Source organism: Pan paniscus, chromosome 3 (genome assembly GCF_029289425.2).
Source record: "Pan paniscus chromosome 3, NHGRI_mPanPan1-v2.0_pri, whole genome shotgun sequence".
In the NCBI taxonomy this organism is placed as follows: Eukaryota; Metazoa; Chordata; class Mammalia; order Primates; family Hominidae; genus Pan; species Pan paniscus.
Genome location: NC_073252.2, coordinates 73250682 through 73274736, shown reverse-complemented (window position 1 = coordinate 73274736; position 24055 = coordinate 73250682). Strand labels below are relative to the sequence as shown.

Below are 24055 nucleotides of genomic sequence, written 5' to 3'. Positions count from 1 at the left end.
GACAGAGACTCCGTTTCAAAAACAAAACAGGAACTTAAAACAATGGAACCCATTCACGTTCTTCTATTTGTCTTTAATAATCCTGGGTAATAGTCAACTAATAATCCTGGGTAGTAGTCTGGAGACACTCCTAGCGGAGTTTACTCGGGAGAGGGCGGAGAAATACATGACATGAGCAGTACAGGCTCAAGGTTGGGAGCTGAGGCAAGGTTGAGAATCCTCCCGGAACCTCTGGATTCTGACGCCCCAGGGGTTCTTCACACAGGCTGACCGGGCTCGGGATTGAAGCCGGAGACGTCAGACGCTAAGGTTGCTTAGACTGCGGCCCACGTGGAAGGCTCTTAGCCACCCTGCCTGGCCCGAGGTAATCGCGCTAGGGACGCTTTTTCTGCAGCAATGATATACCCCGCCGAACTGTCCCACGTCCTGGTTGGGACCTCTTGGTTTCGCTTGGCTGGGCTCAATCCATCCGTACGCCTCCGCCCTTCCCTCTTTGCGAACTCCTGCGGGTTCAGCGAATCGGCTGCAAGAAGCCCTGCATCCGCGAGGTAAGCGGCGGTTGGCGGCGGTACCGGGGTTGGCAGCGCCCGCGGCTTGTCTACGCCGCGGGGCCTACGTCTCTGTCGGGCGTGCACCTCGGGAGCCACACCTGGGGCCCAGAGCCACCGCTCAGCACGCGGCGGGAGGGAAGGAAACCGCGGCGCTGGGGATGGAGAGGGGGAAAGTGAAGAAGAAAGAGAAGGAAAAGGAGACGCAGAAGGAGAAAATCAGAGAAAAGGGTAGGGAAGAGAAGGTGAAAGGAAAGGAGGTGGAGCAGAAAATTAAACAAAAAGAAAAGCAAGAGCAGCAGGAGAGGAGAAAGGGAAAAGAGGAGAAAGAGGAAAAGAGGACAAAGCAAGGGAAGGAGACAAACAAAGAGAAGGAACAATTTAAGGGACAAGAAGAGAAAGGGGAGAACAAGGACAGCACCTTGACAAGGACCCCGCTGGAGCCGCTGGTAAGAGACCCAGTGCCCAGGACCCCTTGCCCCAGGGCTTTTGTCGGCCGTTCAGACCCCAGCGCTGTCTCTGTTACGTCGGAGGCCCCCGACCGCGCGGGAGCGAATGGATCTCAACTGAGGGCTATTTACCTATGGATGAAAGAGATGTGCCAAACTTTGAACGACCCATCCCCTTTTCCCGGGCCCCCTGCCCACCCTAGCCCTTATCGCTACCCCTGTGTCTTAACCTCCGTCGGGTCTGTTGTTGAGGGACAAGAGATCTCGGTCTTCATGGGGACATGGGGAACGGCCCCTCTACTGCCCTTAGATCTGTCCAGCGTGCAACACTAGCGCACAGACCACCTGACCACATTTAGAAACCAGCCCCGAACCCTCCCCACACGCAGGCCCTCTTTGCATTGAATGCGTTCTTTGTCAGAAGGGGCAGGGTTCCTGAACGCAGGAGGTGTTTGGGGACGCTGCAGTTGTTTTCAGACCACCAGTACCATGAATGGATGGCGGAAAAGTTTTAACTGACAGGTCTTAGAAACTTGGCATTATTTGGGTCAGCTGAATGGTCTCTGTGCTCCTGGAGTTCCTGAGCTGGCTCCTTGGCTTAGAGCTGCGCTCTGGTTCTAAACAATTTGAATGATTAACACAGTTTTGTGTGTATGTGTGTGTGTGTGTGTGTGTGTGTGTGTGTGTGTTCTTTTTTGAGACAGGGTCTTACTCTGCCTCTCAGGCTAGAGGGATCCTCCCACCTCAGCCTGGCACCGCCCCCATCTCCCAACCTCAGTGACTGGCACTACAGGCACACGCCACCATGTCCAGCTAATTTTTGTATTTTTGTGCAGAGATGGAGTTTCGCCATGTAGCTCAGGCTGATCTCAAACTCCTGGGCTCCAGCAATCCGCCCACCTCAGCCTCCCAAAGCGCTGGGATTACAGGCGTGAGCCACCACTGATTAACAGAGATTTGATCTCTGGTAAAACACAGACTACATAGACTCATATTTGGCTAAAGGAATAACTTTTGACAAAAACAGTGGTGTTCAGAATCACATTTTGTGTCTGAACTGTTTTACAAATTCAGCTTTCCTTAGGAGAAGGTAAATGTGAGGAAGCCTGAATGCAGAATTTCTAGGTAGGATGGGTGTAGGGACAGCAACGTGGTTGGAAAGGGAACTGATATTTTTGTTTTTGTTTTTTTGAGACAGAGTCTGGCTCTGTCGCCCAGGCTTGAGTACAGTGGCGTGATCTCGGCTCACTGCAACCTCCACCTCCCAGGCTCAAGTCATCCTCCCACCTCAGCCTCCCAAGTAGCTGGGATTACAGGTGCACACCACCGTGCCTAGCTAATTTCTGTATTTTTGGTAGAGATGGGGTTTCGCCATGTTGCCCAGGCTGGTCTTCAACTCCTGAGCTCAAGCGATCCACCCGCGTTGGCCTCCCAAAGTGCTGAGATTACAGGCATGAGCCACTGTGCCCGGCCTGGGAACTGCTTTTAATTCACACTATTTTATAGGGCCTAAGATGACATTAGTCTAGGTACCACTAAGAAAGAAAAAAAAGCCGGCGCAGTGGCTCACACCTGTAATCCCGGCACTTTGGGAGGCCAAGGTGGGTGGATCACCTGAGGTCAGGAGTTCCAGAACAGCCTAGCCAACATGGCAAAACCCCATCTCTACTAAAAATACAAAAAAAGTAGCTGGGCATGGTGGCATGTGCCTGTAATCCCAGCTACTCGGGAGGCTGAGGCAGGAAAATCGCGTGAACCTGGGAGGCAGAGGTTGTAGTGAGCCAAGATCGTGCCACTGCACTCCACAGAGCGAGATTCTGTATCAAAAAAAAAAAAAAAATTCTCCCAATCAAAATGTGACATACTTTCAATTGTCAAAGACATTCTAATTTCAGAGATATTAAAATGTGGAATGTGGGGGGAATGTGTATCTTAGAATGAATGAAGTATGTTGGGGTAGGCTGAATAGGGCCTCTGGTGAAGACTGACAGGACACAATCCACTCTTGGCTGCCATTTCTTGGTGCCAGTATTGCTTTAAAACATGCAATTGTAAGCCATCCAATGAAATCTCCCTTGCCCCTCTTCCTTACCTTGACACACTCTCAGAATGACATCCTAACATTTAGATGCAAATGAAGGGAATGGAGAAGAGGCAGGGATGGAAGACATCTATGAAAATACAATTTAGTTTAAGAGCCATCAAAGATTTCCTCCAAGAACAAATACGTACATTTTTTCTTTTTCTTTTCTTTTCTTTTTTTTTTTTTTGAGACAGAGTTTCACTCATGTTGCCCAGGCTGGAGTGCAATGGCGCGATCTCAGCTCATTGCAACCTCCACCTCCCAGGTTCAAGTGATTCTCCTGCCTTACTTAGCCTCCCCAGTAGCTGGGATTACTGGCATTCGCCACCACACCCGGCTAATTTTGTATTTTTACTAGAGACGGGATTCCACCATGTTGGTCAGGCTGGTCTCGAACTCCTGACCTCAGGTGATCCGCCCTCCTTGGCCTCCCAAAGTGCTGGGATTACAGGTATGAGCCACTGCACCGGCCTACTTTTTTTCAAATTCTGTTATTCACTATATGGCCTTCATAAATCATGATCTCTGTACAAGTCTTTATTAGGCCAGACCTCAAAATATCTCATTTTCACATAGATGTTTCTAAAAAGAAAGTGGGACAGACATTCTAATGCTGTTTAAGATCACTTTTTTCTAGAAATCTAGTTTAAGTCTAATGTCAACATTTAGACTGTTTGTTCAAGCAGAACAAACAGAAATGTATACGATTATTGTTATTTCTAAACCAGCGCCATTGAAGACAATTATTAGAGTTTTTTGTGCATAAGAAACTTCTTTAGTAGGATCTTTGAGAAGTAGAATTGAATTCCTATGAGCAGTCTGGCTATATTGTTGCTTATTTATTATTGTTTATGTTAAAGTTTACACCCTGGAAACCACCTTTCAGAGCACCCTGTACGATCTTCACACCAGCCTGCCCTTCTGTCCCTCAGTCATTTGCCATAAAAATTCTAAGGCTAATACGTTGATAGAATGCTTTTTTCTTTTTTTCTTTTTCTTTTTTTTTTTTTTCTGGGATGGAGTCTGTATCACCCAGGCTGGAGTGCAGTGGTGTCATCTCAGCTCCTGCAACCTCCACCTCCCGGGTTCAAGCAATTCTCGTGCCTCAGCCTCCCAAGTAGCTGGGATTACAGGCATATGCCACCATGCCCGGCTGATTTTTCTATTTTTGGTAGAGACAGGGTTATGCCGTGATGGCCAGGCTGGTTCCAAACTCTTGGCCTCAAGCGATCCACCAGCGTCAGCCTCCTCAAGTGCTGGGATTACAGATGAGAGCCACGATGCCTGGACTAGAATGCTTCTTTCTAAGTTTACTTCAAGTTCATCAGTTTGGTTTTTTTTTTGAGACGTTGTCTTGCTCTGTTGCCCAGGCTGGAGTGCAATGGCGTGATCTCGGCTCACTGCAACCTCCGCCTCCAAGGTTCAAGCAATTCTCCTGCCTCAGCCTCCCAAATAGCTGGGATAACAGGCACCCACCACTGCACTGGGCTAATTTTTTTTTTTTTTTTTGAGATGGAGCCTTGCTCTGTCGCCCAGGCTGGAGTGCAGTGGCACGATCTTGGCTCACTGCAACCTCCACCTCCTGGGTTCAAGCAATTCTCCTGCCTCAGCCTCCCGTGTAGCTGGGACTACAGGTGCCTGCCACCACGCCCGGCTAATTTTTTGTATTTTAAATAGACACGGAGTTCCACCATATTGGCCAGGCTGGTTTCGAACTCCTGACCTCAGGTGATCTGCCTGCCTTGGCCTCCCAAGTTCATCTGTTTTTAAAACAAATACTCATTTGTGATTGAAACTGGCTTAATAATTTCTATAACCTTTTCATTTAATTGTGATACTTATATTAGAATTATAAGAGGGAGGCTGGGTGCGGTGGCTCATGCCTGTAATCCCAGCATTTTGGGAGGCCAAGGTGGGCAGATCACGAGGTCAGGAGTTTGAGACCAGCCTGACCAACATGGTGAAACCTCGTCTGTAGTAAAAATACAAATTGCGGAGCGTGGTGGCATGCTCCTGTAATCTCAGCTACTCAGGAGGCTGAGGCAGGAGAATCGCTTGAACCCAGGAGGCGGAGGTTGCAGTGAGCCGAGATCGTGCCACTGCACTCCAGCCTGGGTGACAGAGCAAGACTCCAACTCAAAAAAAAAAAAAGTATAAGAGGGAAACCTTGCCCTGAGATCTTACAACCTAGTTATTCAATTATGAAGACAGGAGAAATTAATAATTGAGACCTTAGATGCTTATGCACCGAGTGGCACAGTCAATACATGCACCACAGAGGTCCCAAGACCCCAAACAAAATGAATTCAGGTGCAGTCTCCAATTCATAGACACGAATTCAAGAAGCAAAATGAAGTCTGAGAATTGGTCCTGTAATCTATAGCACTGCTCATAAATGCTGATAGTATAGTATTTATTTGATAGACTGATCAGGAGGTGGGGGATAGAGGAGGGATGTGAAATTAGTATCACATAATGAACAGCTAATTAGAAAATATTAACTAGTTGGTACTGTTTGTTCTAGACGTATAAAATATTCATGAAGTTTTATCCTTTTTTTTTTTTTTTTTTGGAGACAGGGTCTCACTCTGTTCCCCAGGCTGGAGTTCAGTGTGCGATCTCAGCTCACTGCAACCTCTGCCTCCTGGGTTCAAGTGATTCTTGTGCCTCAGCCTCCCAAGTAGCTGGACTTACAGGTGCACGCCACCACACCTGGCTAATTTTTTGTATTTTTAGTAGAGATGGGGTTTCACCATGTTGGCCAGGCTGGTCTGGAACTTCTGACCTCAAGAGATCCTCCTGCCTCGGCCTCCCAAAGTGCTGGGATTACAGGCGTGAGCCACCGCACCTGGCCCGTGGAGTTTTATTCTGGTTACAGTTCCAAGAATATTATTGGATTCTGCCAAGACCCAGAAAAATGAGCCCCTGATAGCATGGGCTTATTGATTTATCTTTTTGTTTCACAGGAGAAAAACAAGCAAATCCTAGTGCTGGGCCTGGATGGAGCAGGAAAAACCAGTGTCCTGCACTCTCTAGCTTCAAACAGAGTCCAGCACAGTGTGGCACCCACCCAAGGTTTCCATGCAGTTTGCATCAACACTGAAGACAGCCAAATGGAGTTCCTGGAGAGTAAGCTCTCTGTTCCTTAGTTACAAGATAGCCACATTTTATTGTCTCTTAAGCCAGATATGATGTTAGCAACATTGAGTCCTTGTGAAAACTAACTCTGAATCAAATTTTCCTAGACTTTTAGAATGGATGTGTAGTTTAATACCCAGGTACACTGTGGGGGGAATCACTTTTTGCTTTTTTGATGCTCTCCTTTTTACACTAGTGGTGATAAAGGGGAATTTAGAGGAAGGCTTTAAGCACTCCCTCCTCTAATCTCCTGTAATCAGCCTTCTTCCCACACTACTGCAAATGAGCATGCAATCTAAGTGTAAGTACAGTGTGCTTGCTTCTCTGCAAATAAAATTATAGACAAGCTCTAAACCTCTTCTTCTAAATAGATGGCAGTCCACAGGCCCCTACTGGATAGTAATTCTGGAGTCACCACCTCTAAATATTACTGTCTCCTGAAGTTGGGTCAAGTCCTCTTGTCTTCTCTTTACACATTCATCCATCCTCATGGCATTAAATACCATCTATATGCTAATGGATCCCAAATTTATCTATCCAGCCCAAACATATCCAAGTCCTCTAAAACCTAACAAGGGAAAAACAAAATGCTTGATTTTTCCAATATCTGTTCTTTTCCCTTTAATCTTCTGGTCAGTAAATGGTTCCATACCCATCAAGTTGCTCTAGCCAGAAACCTGGGAGTCACCCTTGACTCCTCCTTTTGCATTCCCACCTCCAGTCCACAAGTAAAACACTATGAATTTTGCTATCTCCAACGCATCTCTCAAATTCATTGGTTATATCCTTTGTACTGCCCCTATGCAAGTCGGAACCTCCATCATCTATTACTTAGATTATTATAGTCACCTTTTTACTTTGGCTTTTATCTGTTTACAAAGAGAAGTATTTTAACACATACTTTTAAGTACATCATTTGCTAATTTAAAACTCTTCTGTGGAGATCTCATCCTTGTAATAAAATCCAGAGTCTTTGTTATGACTCATGAGGCTCTTCATAAACTGCCTCCTCCCTAACCTTACCTCACCCCAGGCTTATTGTACTCCTTTCCTTCTCTCCTTTTAAAAGAGCTTTCTTGGGTGTGCCTTCTGTCAGAAATACTACTACCCCTGCTCTTCCCTTGATGGCTTGCTCCTTAGCCTTCAGGTATTAGCTTACATGGTCCCATAAAATCAATCATTCTTTTTTTTTTTTTTTTTGAGACAGAGTCCTGCTCTGTCACCCAGGCTGGAGTGCAGTGGCACGATCTCAGCTCACTGCAACCTCTGCTTCCTGGGTTCAAGCGATTCTCTTGCCTCAGTCTCCTGAGTAGCTGGGATTACAGGCACACACCATCATGCCCAGCTAGTTATTTTGTATTTTTAGTAGAGACGGGGTTTCACCATGTTGGCCAGGCTGGTCTCGAACTCCTGACCTCAGGTGATCCACCCACCTTAGCCTCCCAAAGTACTCAGATTCAGGTGTGAGCCACCGCGCCCAGCCCATAAAATCATTCTTTCTAAGTATGTTCCCCAATGCTGTTTGCTTTCTCCATAAGGTTTTTAATAACATTCACTATTTATTTTTGTTTTTGATCTGTCCACCCAACTAGATGGTAACTTTTGCTATACTTGTTTTGTTCAACAATGCATACCCAATGTCTGGCAAATAGTACATATTCAACAAAAATGCATTAAGTGCCAAATATGTTCCCGATTTTTATCATGATCATCAATATCCTGAAAAAGAACAGCAGTTTACGCTTGCAATCTTTGAGTTTTAAAATGTGTATCTGCACAGTGGCTATATTAAGCCATCAATTTAGGTAAATTTTCATAATGCCACAGGGCAGAGCTTCTAAGGAGGCTTTTTTTTAGGATGCGGCATCCAGTGGTATTCAGTGATATAAATCTGTATGGGCTGTTATGCTGTTGTGTAACACTTGGAGTATGTTGGGGATTGGTGGGAGGTGAAGTTTTATTGTATAAGCCTATTCGTAGAAATGATATATTCACATATAATTTTGCCTATATCTCTTCATCAACATTCTACAGATCATCTCTAAAAAATTCTTGTAGTTTATGCACTAAAAAGTAGTGGCAAAAATAAATGGAGAGATTTCAGCTGCTATTATAGTTTTTGAAGGGCCTTCCTGTGACAAAACCACAAATCCTGGTTAAAATTTATTTTTTAAAGCATCGAAGAACTTGCAACAAGTTAGACAAATTTTCAAGGCTACCTGCTTTACTCTTCCTGCTCTTTCCCTCCTCCCAAAGAAAGAAAAATAAAACAACTCATGAGTTCAAACTGGAGTGGCAGCCACAGTAGATAAGCAAAGAGAAAAGTGGTGTTATCTAGAGGCACATACCAGTATTTAATCTGCAGTGGGCCTGAGACAAAATAGGAAAGAACTAACTAAGATGCCTGCATGACACGAGGGCCCCTGGAAGAGTGCTAACATGCTCCCAGTCAGTAGCTCCCCCAGTTTCTAATTCTGGAGCAAAGCCCCCCAATATTCTCATAAATTAAGATTAATCAAATATGAGTTCAGGCCAGGCACGATGGCTCACACCTGTAATCCCAGCACTTTGAGAGGCCAGGGCAGGTGGATTACTTGAGTCCAGGAGTTTGAGAACAACCTGGGCAATATGGCAAAACCCCATCTATACAAAAAATATAAAAAATGAGCTGAGCATGGTGGTGCATGCCTGTAGTCCCAGCTACTCTGGAGGCTGAGGCAGGAGGATCGCTTGCGCCCAGAAGGCAGAAGTTGCAGTGAGCCATGATCACGCCACTGCATTCCAGCCTAGGCAACAAAGTGAAACCGTGTCTCAAAAAAGAAGATGACAAAATCTACTGATCAACACTAGCATTTAAAGCATTTATAATCTTAAATGATTATAGCTGAAAGGAAAATAGCTGAAAACTTATAGGTTAAATATGCAATGTAAATTAGGTAAAAGAACAACAGAATAAAACCAAAGAGGGTAGAGGGGGAGATAATAAAGACACGAAGCCAATGAAATTGATGAAGACACAGTAGCAAAGATCAGCAAAGTCAAAAGTTAGTTCCTTGAATAGATAAACAAAATAGACAAATTTCTGGTGAAATTCATTAAGGAAAATCTGGAAACCACATATAAATAATGTCATGAAGGAAAAAGAGCATATCATTGATTAGGATGACAAGAGTATAATACCTGTATTAACAAATTTGTACCAATAGATATAAAGTCCTGGATAAGTGGCAAAAATCCTCCAAACATGTGTCTTAGGAAAATGGACTCAATAAGAAATAGGAATATTGAATAATTTAAAACTTTTAAAGAAATCAATAGCGAAAAATCATCCTATAATGAAAAACACCAGATCAGTTTGTTTATAGGTGAGCTCTTATCAATCTTAATCTTACATAAATTCTTTCAGAGAATAGGGGAAAAAAAGAAATGCTCTCCAACTCACGATATGAGGTCACTGTATATCCAAACCAGCAAAGATAGTATAAGAAATGGAAATGTAGAAATCTGAACAAAATTGTAGTAAACTAAATTCAGTTAACATATTAAAGAGATAATGTATTAGTAGATGAGTTTCTTCAAGAATGAAAGGTTGGTTTAACATTTGAAAAATAGCCAGGTGTGGTGGCTTATGCCTGTAACTCCAGCACTTTGGGAGGCCAAGGGGGCGGATCACTCACCTAAAGTCAGGAGTTCAAGACCAGCCTGGCCCAACATGGTGAAACCCTGTCTCTACTAAAAATACAAAAATTAGCCGGGCATGGTGGCAGGTGCCTGTAATCCCAGCTACTGAGGAGGCTGAAGCAGAAGAATTGCTTCAACCCAGGTGGTGGAGATTGCAGTGAGCTGAGATTGTGCCACTGCATTCCATCCAGTCTGGATGACAAGAGCAAAACTCCATCTCAAAAAAAAAAAAAAAATTTGAAAAAAATATGTCATTCACCACTTTATCCATCAAAGTAAAAAACATAATCACCTTAATATAAGCAGAAAAAAATCTGCTAAATTCAGTTTCCATTTATGATAAAAATTCTTAATAAGCTAAAAATAAATGGGAATTCCTTAACCTACCAAAACCTCAGAAAACTTTACTCCTAAACAGAAAGTACTAAATGTTAGAAGTACTTTCATTCAACATTATACAGGAGGGTCTAGTCAGTTTGAGAAAAAGAAATAAAAGGCGTAAGAATTAGAAAGGAAGAAATAAAACAGTACTTATTTACAAATGATATAATTGTCTTCAAAGAAAGCCTAAAACACCCTTCAAATTATTAGAAATGATAACAGCTTGGCAAGACAACTGTATATAAAAATATAAAATTAATTGTATTTCTGTTATCCAGCAGCATGTAGCCATTTTCAATAGCAACAAAAGATAGGAATAAATCAAACAAAAAAAGTGTCTATCTATAAAGAGAAAATGTGTAGATGTCATTGAAATCAAAAGACCTAAATAGAGACATAATACAGTTTTCATGAATAGGTAGACATTATATCAAAAGAATTAATTCTCCCCAAATTGACGTTTAGATACAATTCAATTCCAATCAATAGCTCAACAAGATTTTTTAAAAAGAGTTTGACAAGCTGAGGCTAAAATTTACATGGGTGAGCAAAGGGGTAAAGAAAGCCAAGACACTCTTGTAGAAATTAATAAGAAGGATGGACTTGTCCTGTCAAGTATCAAATCTTATTATAAAGATATGAAACTAAAATGCGTGGTGTTGGCACAAGAATAAACAAAACAACCAAAGGAACAGACTAGAGAGTCCACTGGGGAAACTATTCAATAAATGGTGCAGGGACAACATGGAATAAAGATGAAATTAGTTTCCTGCCTCCTATGCATACAAATGTATACATCGATTTCCGATGGATAAAAGCCAAATGTAAAAAGCTTTGTGGAGAAAATATAGACTATCCTTATGACTTCAGGATAGAGAAAGATTTTTTAAACAGGATACAAAAAATAATAACCATAAGAAAGATGGATAAATTTAACTACATTAAAATGGAAAACATCTGTTCATTAAAAAGATGCCACAAAATAGGGGAAGATACATGCAACACATCCAAGCAAATGCCTAGTATCCAGAATATATAAAGAACTCCTACAAATAAAGACAACATAAAAACATTGGCAAAAGACATGAATAACATTTCACATAAAACAAATTAGAAGTGAACATATGAAAAATACTCCACTTGATCAGTAAGTAGAATTCAAATTAGGCAAAAAAAAGAAAAAGAAAAAGAAATCTGATAATATCAAGTTTTGAAGAGGATGCGGCCGGATGCAGTGGCTCACGCCTGTAATCCCAGCACTTTGGGAAGCCAAGGTGGGTGGATCACTGGAGTTCAAGGGTTCAAGACCAGCCTGGGTGACATGGCGAAACCCAGCTCTACAGAAAATACAAAATTAGCCAAGCATGGTGGCTCGTGCTTGTAGTCCCAGCTACTGGTGAGGCTGAGAAAGGAGGATCGCTTGAGCCCAGAAGGCAGAGGTTGCAGTGAGTGGAGATTGCACCACTGCCCTCCAGCCTGGATGACAGAGCACAACCTTGTCTCAAGGAAAAAATAAAATAAAAATAAAAAGAGGATGTGGATGTAGAGGAAACTTACTGGCTATTAGCTGTTGGCAGAGTGTGTATTGGTACCAACTTCTTTGGAAAACAATTTGGCGTATTTGGCATTAGTTACATGCTTAGATACAAGGAGAAACTCTTGCTTGTATGGACCTCAGGAGACAAATACAAAAATGTTTAGAGCAGCATTGTTTATTGTAGCAAGAAATGAGGAACAACCCAAACGTCCACTGATGTTTAAACTATGTGTGTTAAAACCACATGAGTTACTTAGAAGGTCACACAGCACTATTTTAACAAATTAAAAACACAAAATACTTCAAGGAATGACTAGCCTACCTCTATAGAAAGGAAGCCAAAGGAAAGGCAAAGATCCTTTCTTGTTAGCATTTAAAATACTTTTTGTTAAGTTCTTGAAACAGAGGTCCAAAAAGTTTTTCTGGCAAGGACTACATAGGAACTAATTTATGCTTTGCAGGCCACATGCTCTCTGTTGCAACCACTCAACTCTGTCTTGAGAAAGCAGTCATAGACAATACGTTGTATATATATGTCAGTGTTACTATAAAAGTTTATTTCTGGGCACCAAAATCTAAATTTGATATAATAGTCCTGTGTTAGAAAATATTATTCTGTCTTTTTCTCCAAAATTTAGACATGTAAAAGCTATTTTTACCTAGCGAGCTGTACAAAAATAGGCAGTTGGTCAGATTTGAACTGTGGGCCATGGTTTGCCAATACTCCTCCTAGGACAAAAATAAAATCCATTGTATGTATGTTATTATCATTAACCAAAAAGTTTATTCCGTGAAGAATCAGCAGGATGAAGTAATCAAAAGGCATTTTTTTTTCTGAAGCAAATATTCCTGAATACCCACAGGATCATATTAACTCTCAATGCAATATTAAGAGGAGAAGTTACTTCTGGGATTTTGACAAAGGAAAGAAATTGTGCAAGTGAGACTAGCCAATGAATTCAGTTCATTTAAAAATTATTTTAATGTGTATTTTAGCCTACCATCCTTTCCATTCTTAATTATTTTAGTAGCATACTCCCATTTTCTTTTTCTTTTCTTTCTTTTTTTTAGATAGATGGGGGTCTCACTCTGGAGTGTGGTGGCGCAAACACAGCTCACTGTAGCCCTGTTCACACCACTGCACTTCCCGGGCTCAAGTGATCCTCCCACTTCAACCTCGCTAGTCGGTAGCACCACAGGCATGCACCATAGGCATGCACCACCACACCGGCTCATTTTTTAGTTTTTATTTTTGTAGAGACAGGGCCTCACCCTGTCGCCCAGGCTGGTCTTGAACTATTGGGCTCAAACAGTCCTCCTGCCTCAGCCTCCCAAAATGTTGAGATTACAGGCGTGAGCAACTGTACCTGGCCTTACCCCCATTTTCTGAGCTATAACTGATAAACATGCGTGGCTGACATGGCTGCTGTGGACAATGGGATCAGGAGACATCCACTGTAGTATTTAGCATCTCTCTGCTGATCCTTTGTGATACAGTTATGAATGAACCACTTGTGATGGTTCTTCTCACCAACCAGTTTACCGCTAACATGCCTCTTGGTCACTCTGAGGACTGGGTACACTCTAACACGGTGATATTTTATCAAAACACCTGTCCTGTGTTCAGAAATCTAGATGTGCCCTCCCTGCTCCCTGGGTGGGGGCTTCTGTGATTTTGCGTGTGTGTGTCTTCTTCCTCTACTATTCTCTGTAGTTGGTGGCAGTAAACCTTTTCGGTCCTACTGGGAAACGTACCTATCCAAGGGATTGCTGCTGATCTTTGTGGTGGATTCAGCAGATCACAGCCGATTACCTGAAGCCAAGAAATACCTTCATCAGCTAATTGCAGCAAACCCAGTACTTCCTCTGGTTGTGTTTGCAAACAAACAGGTAAAAATCTGTGCAAATATAAATTGTACTCAAGAGTTTTGTAATACAAGAAATGTATACTTTTAATAGCTAGATAGTCAATAATATGCTATATATTTAACTCAGTTTATGTTTATTAGAGCTCTTGGATTATAAACACCTTGAGGGTAGAGACTGTTGTTCATTTTTGTGTCCCTTGTAATACCTAGTATACTGTCTTGTGCATGCTAGGAATTCAACAGATGTGTGTTGAACTTAGTTCAATAAATACATATTGTTAAATTTGATTCAACAAAATATTTGAGTGGCTACCATGTATAAAAAAATCATTTTGCTTTAGATCTATCAGACTGACCTGAACTTATTCTACACATGCATTAAAAATATTAAATATATGTGGAGAATTTGGAACCCTTGTGCACTGTTGGTGAGAATGTAAAATGGTAGAGCTGCTATGGAAAACTGTAACATGGTTCCGCAAAAGAATCAAAAATAGAGGCTGGGCACGGTGGCTCACGCCTGTAATCCCAGCACTTTGGGAGGGCAGGGGTGGGGGATCACGAGGTCAGGAGATTTAGACCATCCTGGCTAACATGGTGAAACCCTGTCTCTACTAAAATACAAAAGATTAGCCGGGCTTAGTGGTGGTCACCTGTAATCCCAGCTACTTGGGAGGCTGAGGCAGGAGAATGGCGTGAACCTGGGAGGCGGAGATTGCAGCGAACCAAGATCGTGCCACTGCACTCCAGCCTGGGCGACAGGCTCAAAAAAAAAAAATCAAAATAGAATTCTCTTATGATGCAGCAATTCCACTTCTGGGTATACAGTGAAAAGAATTAAAAGCAGGGACTCAAATTGATGTTCATATGTTTGGCTGTTTTATGTTTATGTTTTATATTGTTTTGTTTTGTATGTTTTATGTTTTTTATGATATGTTCATAGCAGCATTACTCATAACAGCCAAAAATGGAAGCTACCCAAGATAAATGGATATATAAAATACGGTATGCACATGCAAAGGGATTTTTTTTTTTTAAGGCAGAGTTCTGCTCTAGCACCCAGGCTGGAGTGCAGTGGTGTGATCTCAGCTCATTACCTCCTGGGTTCAAGTGAGTCGCATGCCTCAGCCTCCCAAGTGGCTAGGATTACAGGCATGCGCCACCACTCCTGACTTTTTTTTTTTTTTTTTTTTTTGAGACAGAGTCTTGCTCTGTCTCCCAGGCTGGAGTGCAATGGCGCAATTTCGGCTAACCACAACCTCCGCCTCCCGGGTTCAAGTGATTCTCATGCCTCAACCTCCTGAGTAGCTGGGACTACAGGCACATGCCACCACACCCAGCTAATTTTTGTATTTTTAGTAGAGACAGAGTTTCTCCATGTTGGCCACGCTGATCTCGAACTTTTGGCCTCAAGTGATCCACCCACCTGGGCCTCCCAAAGTGCTGGGATTACAGGTGTGAACCACCGCACCCGGCTACAGTGGGATCTTGTTCAGCCTTAAAAGGGAAGGAAATTCAGACACGTGTTCTGACATGGATGAACCTTGAGAACATTATGCTAAGTGAATAAGCCAGTCATAAAAGGGCAAATACTATATGATTCCATTTATACGAGGTACCTAGAGTTGTCAGATTCATAAAAATCGAAAGTGGAGTGGTGATTTCCATGGATTGTGGGAGGGAGGAATGTGCAGTTATCGTTTAATGGATACAGAGTTTCAGTTTTGTAGAAAAAAGTTTTGGAGATGGATGGTGGTGATAGTTGTATAACAATGTGAATATACTTAATGCCACTGAACTGTACACTTAAAAATGGTTAAGGAGAAAAATTTTGTTATATGTATTTAACACAATAAAAATTGAAAAAAATTTAAACATCTATAATATTGTAATGCTGAAGTCCCTTTCTCAATTGTTAGGTTTGCCAATCATAGAAGAGCTCAATTCCTGACTTTTCTCCTACTACTTCTATGGGTGAATGTATATGGAAGTAAACTAAGTAATTATAAATGATGACCTAAAATAGGAGCCTATGTTAAAGTCCAGTACAGAAGCTAGTCCAGCAGATTTTGACATTTTGCTGGCATTTTAAAAGAGAGGTTGGGCCGGGCGTGGTGGCTCATGCCTGTAATCCCAGCACTTTGGGAGGCCGAGGTGGTTGGATCAGGAGGTCAGGAGTTCAAGACCAGCCTGGCCAATATGGTGAAACCCCGTCTCTACTAAAAAATACAAAAATTAGCCAGGCGTGGTGGCGCATGCCTGTAGTCCCAGCTGTTCAGGAGGCTGAGGCAGGAGAATCACTTGAACCCGGGAGGTGGAGGTTGCAGTGAGCCGAGGTCGTGCCACTGCACTCCAGCCTGGGTGACAGAGTGACACTCCGCCCCAAAAAACAAAAAAAAAAGAGAGAGAGGCTGATGCTTTTATTGTTTTAAGTGGAGCATCTTAAGTACCATAAACTACAAAGATTTAGAAGATCATGGTACATGTAAGTGAGCTGTATAGTATTCCATAGCATTAACATACCAAAATGTTATCATTTTCTTACTGCCAGGAATTTTGAGTTATTTCCAATTTTTTATTGTTCTTAACAGTGCTGCCAGTGAGCCTTCATGTATGTGTCCCTTTGTGGATGTGTATGAACATTTTGCTGGTGGATATGCCTAAAATAATTGCTGGGATTTTGGATTTGTACATATTCTGTTTTATTAGATATCACCAAGTTACTTTCCAAAGATGTTGCACAAATTTATTCTTCCACCAGCAGAATATGACAGTTTTTGCAGCTCTACATCCTTGTCAATACTTGGTATTATCAGACTTTTTCATTTTTGCCAATCTGATGGGTGAACTTGTTTTTTATTATTCTAATGTGCATTTCCTTAACTACTTGTGAGTTTGAACATTTTTTCAGATGTTTATTAGTCTCCACATCTGTAAATTGCCTATTAATATGTTTTCCCAAATTCCTACTAGGGTGTTTATCTTTCTTATTTCAGTTGTAGGAGTCTTTCATATCATTTGGAAAAAATAATTCTTTGTTAGTTATGTGCATTACAATTATCTTTTCCAGCATCTGGTGGCTTATCATTTTACTTTGCTTACTTTTATACAAAAGATTTTCTTCCCTTCCCTCCCCTCCACTCCTCTCTTTTCTTTTTTTTTTTTTTGACAGAGTCTCACTCCATCACCCAAGCTGGAGTACAGTGGTGTGATCTCGGCTCACTGCAAGCTCCACCTCCCAGGCTTAAGCAATTCTCCTACCTCAGCCTCCCAAGTAGCTGGGACTACAGACACGAGCTACCACACCCGGCTAATTTTGCATTTTTTGTAGAGACAGGTTTTCGTCATGTTGCCCAGCCTGGTCTTGAACTATGGGGCTCAAGCAATCTATCTGCCTCGGCCTCCCAAAGTGCTGGGATTACAGGTGTGAGTCACTGTGCTCGGACCTTTTATTTTTTGAGACAGGGTCTCACTCTGTTGCCCAGGTTGGAGTGCAGTGCAGTGGCATGATCATAGCTTAATGCAGTCTCAACCTCCCCAGGCTCAGGTGATCCTCCAACCTCAGCCTCCCTAGTAGCTGGGATTACAGGTGTGCACTACCATGCCCAGCTAAATTTTTTGGGCATTTTTTGTAGAGATGGGATTTCACCATGTTTCCCAGGCTGGTCTTGAACTCCTGGGCTCAAACAATCTACCCACCTCAGCCTCCCAAAGTGTTGGGATTACAGATGTGAGCCACTGCACCCGAGTGATTTTCATTTTTAATATTCAAATTTATCAATACTGTGCCTTATGGTTTGTATCCGTTGTCTTCATCAAACTGAATAAACAGAGCCATTTGTTATCACATTTATAACTTTTATTGGGCCTTGATGATAAAAGATTTGAATATCCTAGTTTAAGATTAATGCATCTTTGTTTATATTCCTTGGCCAAAATATTTGGTCCAAGCTTTTAGGTGACTCACTGGTTCAAGTTATTTTGTAAGGGTTTTCAAAAAGTCATCTTACTATCTTTACTCTTTGGGTTATGACCTCTATTAAGGCACATACAGGAAAGTGTGGAATAAACCAGGTATTTTTGCCTGATGTGCTTTATCATTACAGAGAGCCCCTTCTCCCATCCATCACCCTCCCTCCCTCTCCTATTTCTTCCTCTCCAACTCCACCAGTGAATTTATTAACCTGAGATATCATTCACATGTTACTGGATCCATTAACACTGTTCAAAAAGTTAGCATAGGCTCTAAACAAATTCAGGTTTCAAACAGGCAACTAGCAATGTCCAGAGAGGTAATCAACTCCAGCGAGGTACCACGGACAGCACATCAGGAAAAGCCCCACAGGCTCCAAGTGATAGAATTTGATAGGTTCGGGACATGCACAGTGGCCCATGCCTATAATCCCAGCACTTTGGAAGGCCAAGGCGGGCGGAACACCTGAGGTCAGGAGTTCGAGACCAGCCTGGCCAACATGGTGAAAACCCGTCTCTACTAAAAATAGAAAAATTAGCTGGGTGTGGTGGTGCGTACCTGTAATCCCAGCTACTTGGGAGGCTGAGGCAGGGGAATCGCTTGAACCTGGGAGGTGGAGGTTGCAGTGAGCCGAGATTGCACCACTGCACTCCAGTCTGGGTGACAGGGTGAGACTCCGTCTCAAAAAAAAAAAAAAAAAAAAAAAAAAAAAAAAAAAAGATAGGTTCATATGATACAGGAGAAAAAAAAAGACAAAATATTAGGTTATTTCCAGAGATTTAAAAATGATCTTCTAAAACGCAGGGGGAATGCTATGAAATAACAAAAAGCCAATTACAAATGCAATTTTAGAAGTGAAAAAACTTTTACAAAGGACTGGAAAACTGTAGCTGAATCTGTGTATTTATGAAAGGGAATGTCACAGGTCATTTGCTTAAATAATTCTTGGTGTATGAGAGTTAAAGATGTATGTTTTGACCTTGCCATTTCCATCGTAAGGAGGTTTTGGCCCTGGCATGCGGCCTAAGCACAGGCTTCCTGTCTTCCCCTCTCTGCCTCTTCCTGTGGGTTTCCCTCTTCCAAGCCTCCCCAATCTCTTTCCCTGTCTCTCCTCTGAGCCTCCTTTTCCCACTGCACCTTGTCTGAATCTGTTCCCTCTCCATTCTCTTCTCTGTCTTCCTCTACTCCCCAAAATTGGTCGAGGATTTTTTTGTTCAGTAGAAATAATGAGGACAAAAGAAAACTCACAGTGGCAAGAACTATAATTGGTAAAGTATCATATAGACCTAAAACAATAGAATCAAATTTCTGTTATTTAATATAAATAAAAATAATTGCTCCTGTTGAAGTAATCTTAGAAGACTAAAAGGAAAATGGAAAAACAAAATTAGTCTGGGTGCAGTGGCTCATGCCTGTAATCCCAGCAGTTAGGGAGGCCTAGGTGGAAGGATTGCTTGAGGCCAGGAGTTTGACACCAGCCTGGGCAACATAGCAAGATGCTCCTCTTTACAAAAGATTTTTAAAAATGAGTGGGGCATGGTGGCACACACCTGTAGTCCCAGCTACTCGGGAGGGTGAGGCAGGAGAATTGCTTGAACATGGGAGGCGGAGGTTGCGGTGAGCCAAGATTGCGCCACTGCACTCCAGCCTGGGCGACAAAGCAAGATCCTGTCTTTAAACAAACAACAAACAAACAAAATTAGAAACAGATTGACTGCACCGTTTAGAAAATTAAGGTATTATATTGGCTTAGCTTCATTCCAGAATATACTTTTTTTTGGATAACTCATAAATGCTGGCATAATTCTGATGAAAACATTTTTATTCAAACAACCTCTGGGCTCATAATAATGGAGTCACAATAGCCTCTATATGAAAATGGTGTGGTCACTGAGAGCAATAAATAAGAGTAATAAATGTGTTTATCTGAAAGGATTGCAAAATAACCAACTTTGTCCTATTCTTATTCCACTCCGGATGAAGGATCTTGAAGCAGCCTATCACATTACAGATATCCATGAAGCTTTGGCATTATCTGAAGTGGGAAATGACAGGAAGATGTTCTTGTTTGGAACCCACCTGACTAAGAATGGCTCAGAGATACCCTCCACCATGCAAGATGCCAAAGACTTGATTGCACAGCTGGCTGCAGATGTGCAGTGACCAGGACTCAGCCCACTGTGCGGCTCACGACTGAGATGTCATCAGTGTTGAATGGCAGGCTTGAAGCCAAAGGTTTCCACCTCAAATAAAAATTAAGCCATTTCCTATTTTCTCAGTGCATGGGATGTATATAGTTAGCCCTCCATATCCATGGGTTCCACATCTGGGGATTCAAGAACTGTGGATCAAAAACATTCAAAAAGTAAACCCACTGAAGAATAATAACACAACAATAAAAATAATACACATTTTAAAATACAATATAACAACTATTTACATAGCATTTTCATTGTATTAGGTATTATAAGTAATCTAAAGATGATTTAAAATACACGAGTAGATGTGTGTAGGTTATATGCAAATACTATGCCATTTTCCATCAGGAGCTTGAGCATCCACATTTGCCTGTGAGGATCTTGGAATCAGTCTCCCTGAGAATACCAACGGACAACTGTACAAAGATAATGCTAACATAATAACAGCATCTCTATTTGGATTTTGAATGTTAAAAATATTTGTAAAACAGTGTATTGGGGGTATTGGGATTTTTAATCAACAAAGGTAAAATGAACATTAGCAAGCATTTGTCCCATTTATTGTTTTGCAATGGCATGAAATTTATATGAAATTTTTTTGTGGGGGTGGATAGGGTCTCACTCTGTTGCCCAGGCTGGAGTGCAGTGGCATGATCTCAGCTCAGGTGATCCTCCCTCCTCAGTCTCCCAAGTAGCTGGGACCAGAGGTGCACGCCACCATGCCCGGCTAATTTTTCTATTTTTAGCAGAGATGGGGTTTTGCCATGTGGCCTAGGCTGGTCTCGAATTCCTGAGCTCAAGCGATCTGCCCGCCTCGGTCTCATAAAGTCCTGGGATTACAGGAATGAGCCAGTGCACCTGGCCTTGAATATATTTTAGTATGTTTTCTCTTTTCAAGTAAAAAACCGGGTGTCTTTCCATTAAGTGGATCTGTTTAACACTATAAGAAATATCAGGGTAGGACAATGAGGAAAGTGAACTTTGTCAAACCCCCAGAGAAATAAACATTAACAGTATTCAGAAAGAGTTAGGAAGGGCTTCTTTTCCAGGAGCTTGTTAGACAAGATGAGGAACATTGTGGGGATTTGTTTTTAAAATTCTTAACATTTTGCTTTTATATAGATAAACTTTCTTCACTAGAAGGAGTGATAACTATATTTATTTGCAGACACTCTGTAAATCCAACTTGTAACTATAGTGCCTTGCTTTGGTTTTAAAAAAAATTGTAAAGAGAGTTTGCTCTATAAATCCTTCCTTTTAAAATTTGGAATCTGTGGTGAAATAATACAAATATGGGGTCAGGCGTGGTGGCTCACACCTGTAATCCCAGCACTTTGGGAGGCCGAGGCGGGCGGATCATGAGGTCAGGAGTTCAAAAGCAGCCTGGCCAACATGGTGAAAACCTGTCTCTACTAAAAATACAAAAAATTAGCCAGGGGTGGTGGTAGGCACCTGTAATCCCAGCTACTCGGGAGGCTGAGGCAGGAGAATCGCTTGAACCCAGGAGGCAGAGGTTGCAGTGAGCCAAGACCGCACCACTGCACTCCAGCCTGGGCAACAGAGCAAGACTCCGTCTCAAGAAAAATAAACAAAATAAAATAAAATAAAATTTGGAATCTGTGGTGAAATAATACAAATATGGGGTCAGACATGGTGGCTCACACCTGTAATTCCAACACTTTGGGAGTCTGAGGCAGGAGGATCATTTGAACCTATGAGTTTGAGACCAGCCTGGGAAACATAGTGAGACCCTGTCTCAAAAAAAAAAAAAAAAAAAAAAAAAAAAATCCAAATTTGGTGAAGATAACCCCTCTCAATATTAGCACATAACTGTCTCTAGTTTTAGGTTAAAATAGAACACAATTGAATTTATGCATGCATGTGCAAAATGATGATTGCCCTCTGCAAGATGAGACATTGGAGAGTGAGCCTTTAAAATCATTACCTTTCTCATATCAGCACCACGCCATCATGTTTAATGGTATCTTATCACAGCAGCCACTCAGGTGTCTAATGTTAAACCTTCTTGTCTGGCCTATGGAGGGTGGATCACACAATGATTCGGAATTGTCAGAAATGTTGGATTTTAACCTCTGCCCCAAGGATTACCGCAAATGGACCCCTGGATGAATTCCTTGACTGTCTTGGTCTTGTCCTTGTAAAAAGATCAAGTGAGATGCAGACCACTTCCAGCCCTAAACTCTGATTCTATGTGCTTGTCCCTTCCCTAGGTTTTCTAAGGTGATCAGGGACATAGAGAAGTTTCTGGATGCTTATTTCAAAGATAAGGCCAAAAGCTTTCAGGATGGGGAACAATATCTCTGTTCTTCCCTGTTTGGTCTTTTTAATCTCAGATTCTGATTTTAGATTCTGCATTTTGGCAACAAGTGTTGTGGCTGGAGTTTTTCCTTCAGTGGACAGTTATGGAGTGCCAACATGGCAGTCATTGCTTGACACCAGGGTGAACAAAGCAGGGATTCTGTACTTGAGATGCTCTCAGGCTAACGATGAGGGTTTGTGTCATGGGGGTTTCTAACAGAAATGGCACTAGACAACAAGACAGATTGGTGTATTGTCAGAGAGGCTGCCTGGCTGGTAGCCTGCCCAATGGGCCTAATGGGGTGGCATACGACCTTGGAGACTTTCCCACAATCTCTTGTCTGTTGCCAGCCTTCCGGGCTTACAAGCATTCCAGGTTTGAGAAGCTGAGTCATGTTAGAAAGTAGGTTTAGTTAGCACACCAAGAGTGGATCTGCCTTTTCATTCAGTAAACATTTTGGGAGCACCATGTGCCAGAACTCTTTCAGCTAAAAATAAATTCAGTTAAAAGGAAATTCAGGCTGGATGCAGTGGATCACGCCTGTAATCCCAGCACTTTGGGAGACCAAGGTAGGTGGATCACTTGAGCCAAGGAGTTTGAGACCAGCCTGGGCAACTTGGTGATACCCCATCTCTTCAAAAAATACACACCAGAAACAAACAAACAAAAAACTAGCCAGATGTGATGGTGCATACCTGTAGTCCCAGCTACTTGGGAGGCTAAGATGGGAGGATCACTTGTGCCTGGGGAGGTCAAGGCTGCAGTGAGCAGTGATTGCACCACTGCACTTCAGCTTGGGCAATGGAATGAGACCTTGTTCAAAAAGGCTGGGCACAGTGGCTCAGGCCTGTAATCCCAGCACTTCGGGAGGCAGAAGCAGGAGGACTGCTGGAGGCCAGGAGTTAGAGAGCAACCTAGGCAACATAGAAAGACCCTGTCTCTACAAAAATTTTTTAACGGAAATTCAACTCAAATTTGTGTGTACCCCCACAAAAAAAGAATTTTTTTTTCTTCATCATCCTGGAAAATCTGGGCATGGGTGGATTCAGGAGTTCAGAAGTTCAAAGATAAGACTGTCTCTCCATGTCCTGGCCCTGCCAACCTCTGCTTGGTTTGATTCTCAGATTCCCTCCTCAGAGCAGCAAGATGACTGCTGTCAACACAAGCCATTCTTATAGCTCATGATCTCAGAGTAAGATGGACCTTCCTTTTCTGAGCAGACATCCATTAAATCTCATGGAGGGATACCAATTGGCTCTTCTGGGGTTGCATATTCATCCTTGAACCAATTACTGTGGCTGGATTGGTCAGACCTGGGTTAGAAGGAAGGATCAGCCCCTTAAACTATACTGAATGAGTTCCCTGCAGAAAGGAGGGGTTCTGCCTTCAGAAGAAAAGGGAAGGGATTCTAGGCAGGAAAACAAAATAATGACAGCTATTCACAGTCATTCACTGTGCTTGGCACAGGGAATATACCAGTGACCAGGACAGAGAATTTCACTGTCTTTAAGGAGCTTACATTCTAGCTGGGGAAATACACAAAAATAAACAAGCAGATGAAATAATTACAAATTATGTTGAAGCAAGGAAATGAAATAGAAAATAATGTGGGAACATTTTTAAAATTAATATGGGCTGGAAAGACCTCTTTGAGTGGGTAATATTTAAGCTGAGCCCCAGAGGCTAGAAAAGAGCCAGTATGTAAACAGTGGGAAGAAATGGGCTCCACGCAGTGGGAACAGGTGTGAGAAGAGACTGAAATGGGAAAGAGCTTGACACTTTAGAGAAGAGTAGGGAGGCCAGAATGTAGACAGCAAGGGTGGAGTGGCTCAAAGTAGACTAGAGAGGGAAAAAATAACCAGAGTATGGAACACCTTAT

At 42.2% G+C, this 24055-nt stretch overlaps 1 protein-coding gene and 1 long non-coding RNA gene across 3 annotated transcripts in view; one reads left to right on the top strand and one right to left on the bottom strand.

The window, feature by feature from the left end:
• LOC134730276 (uncharacterized) overlaps positions 1-24055 on the bottom strand; it is an 83007-nt gene that overhangs the window by 56596 nt on the left and 2356 nt on the right. The window lies entirely within an intron of this gene.
• Positions 199-22078, top strand: ARL9 (ADP ribosylation factor like GTPase 9). 2 transcript variants are annotated; one of them, XM_003806490.6, is made up of 4 exons: positions 199-997; positions 6047-6209; positions 13532-13707; positions 19642-22078. In XM_003806490.6, the coding sequence occupies exons 1-4, from the start codon at positions 710-712 to the stop codon at positions 19819-19821; spliced, it is 807 nt and encodes a 268-aa protein (XP_003806538.3). In that variant the 5' UTR covers positions 199-709; the 3' UTR covers positions 19822-22078. The 2 variants fall into 2 exon arrangements, with proteins under 2 accessions (XP_003806538.3, XP_008952667.1); XM_008954419.5 differs by having other exon boundaries at positions 379-548.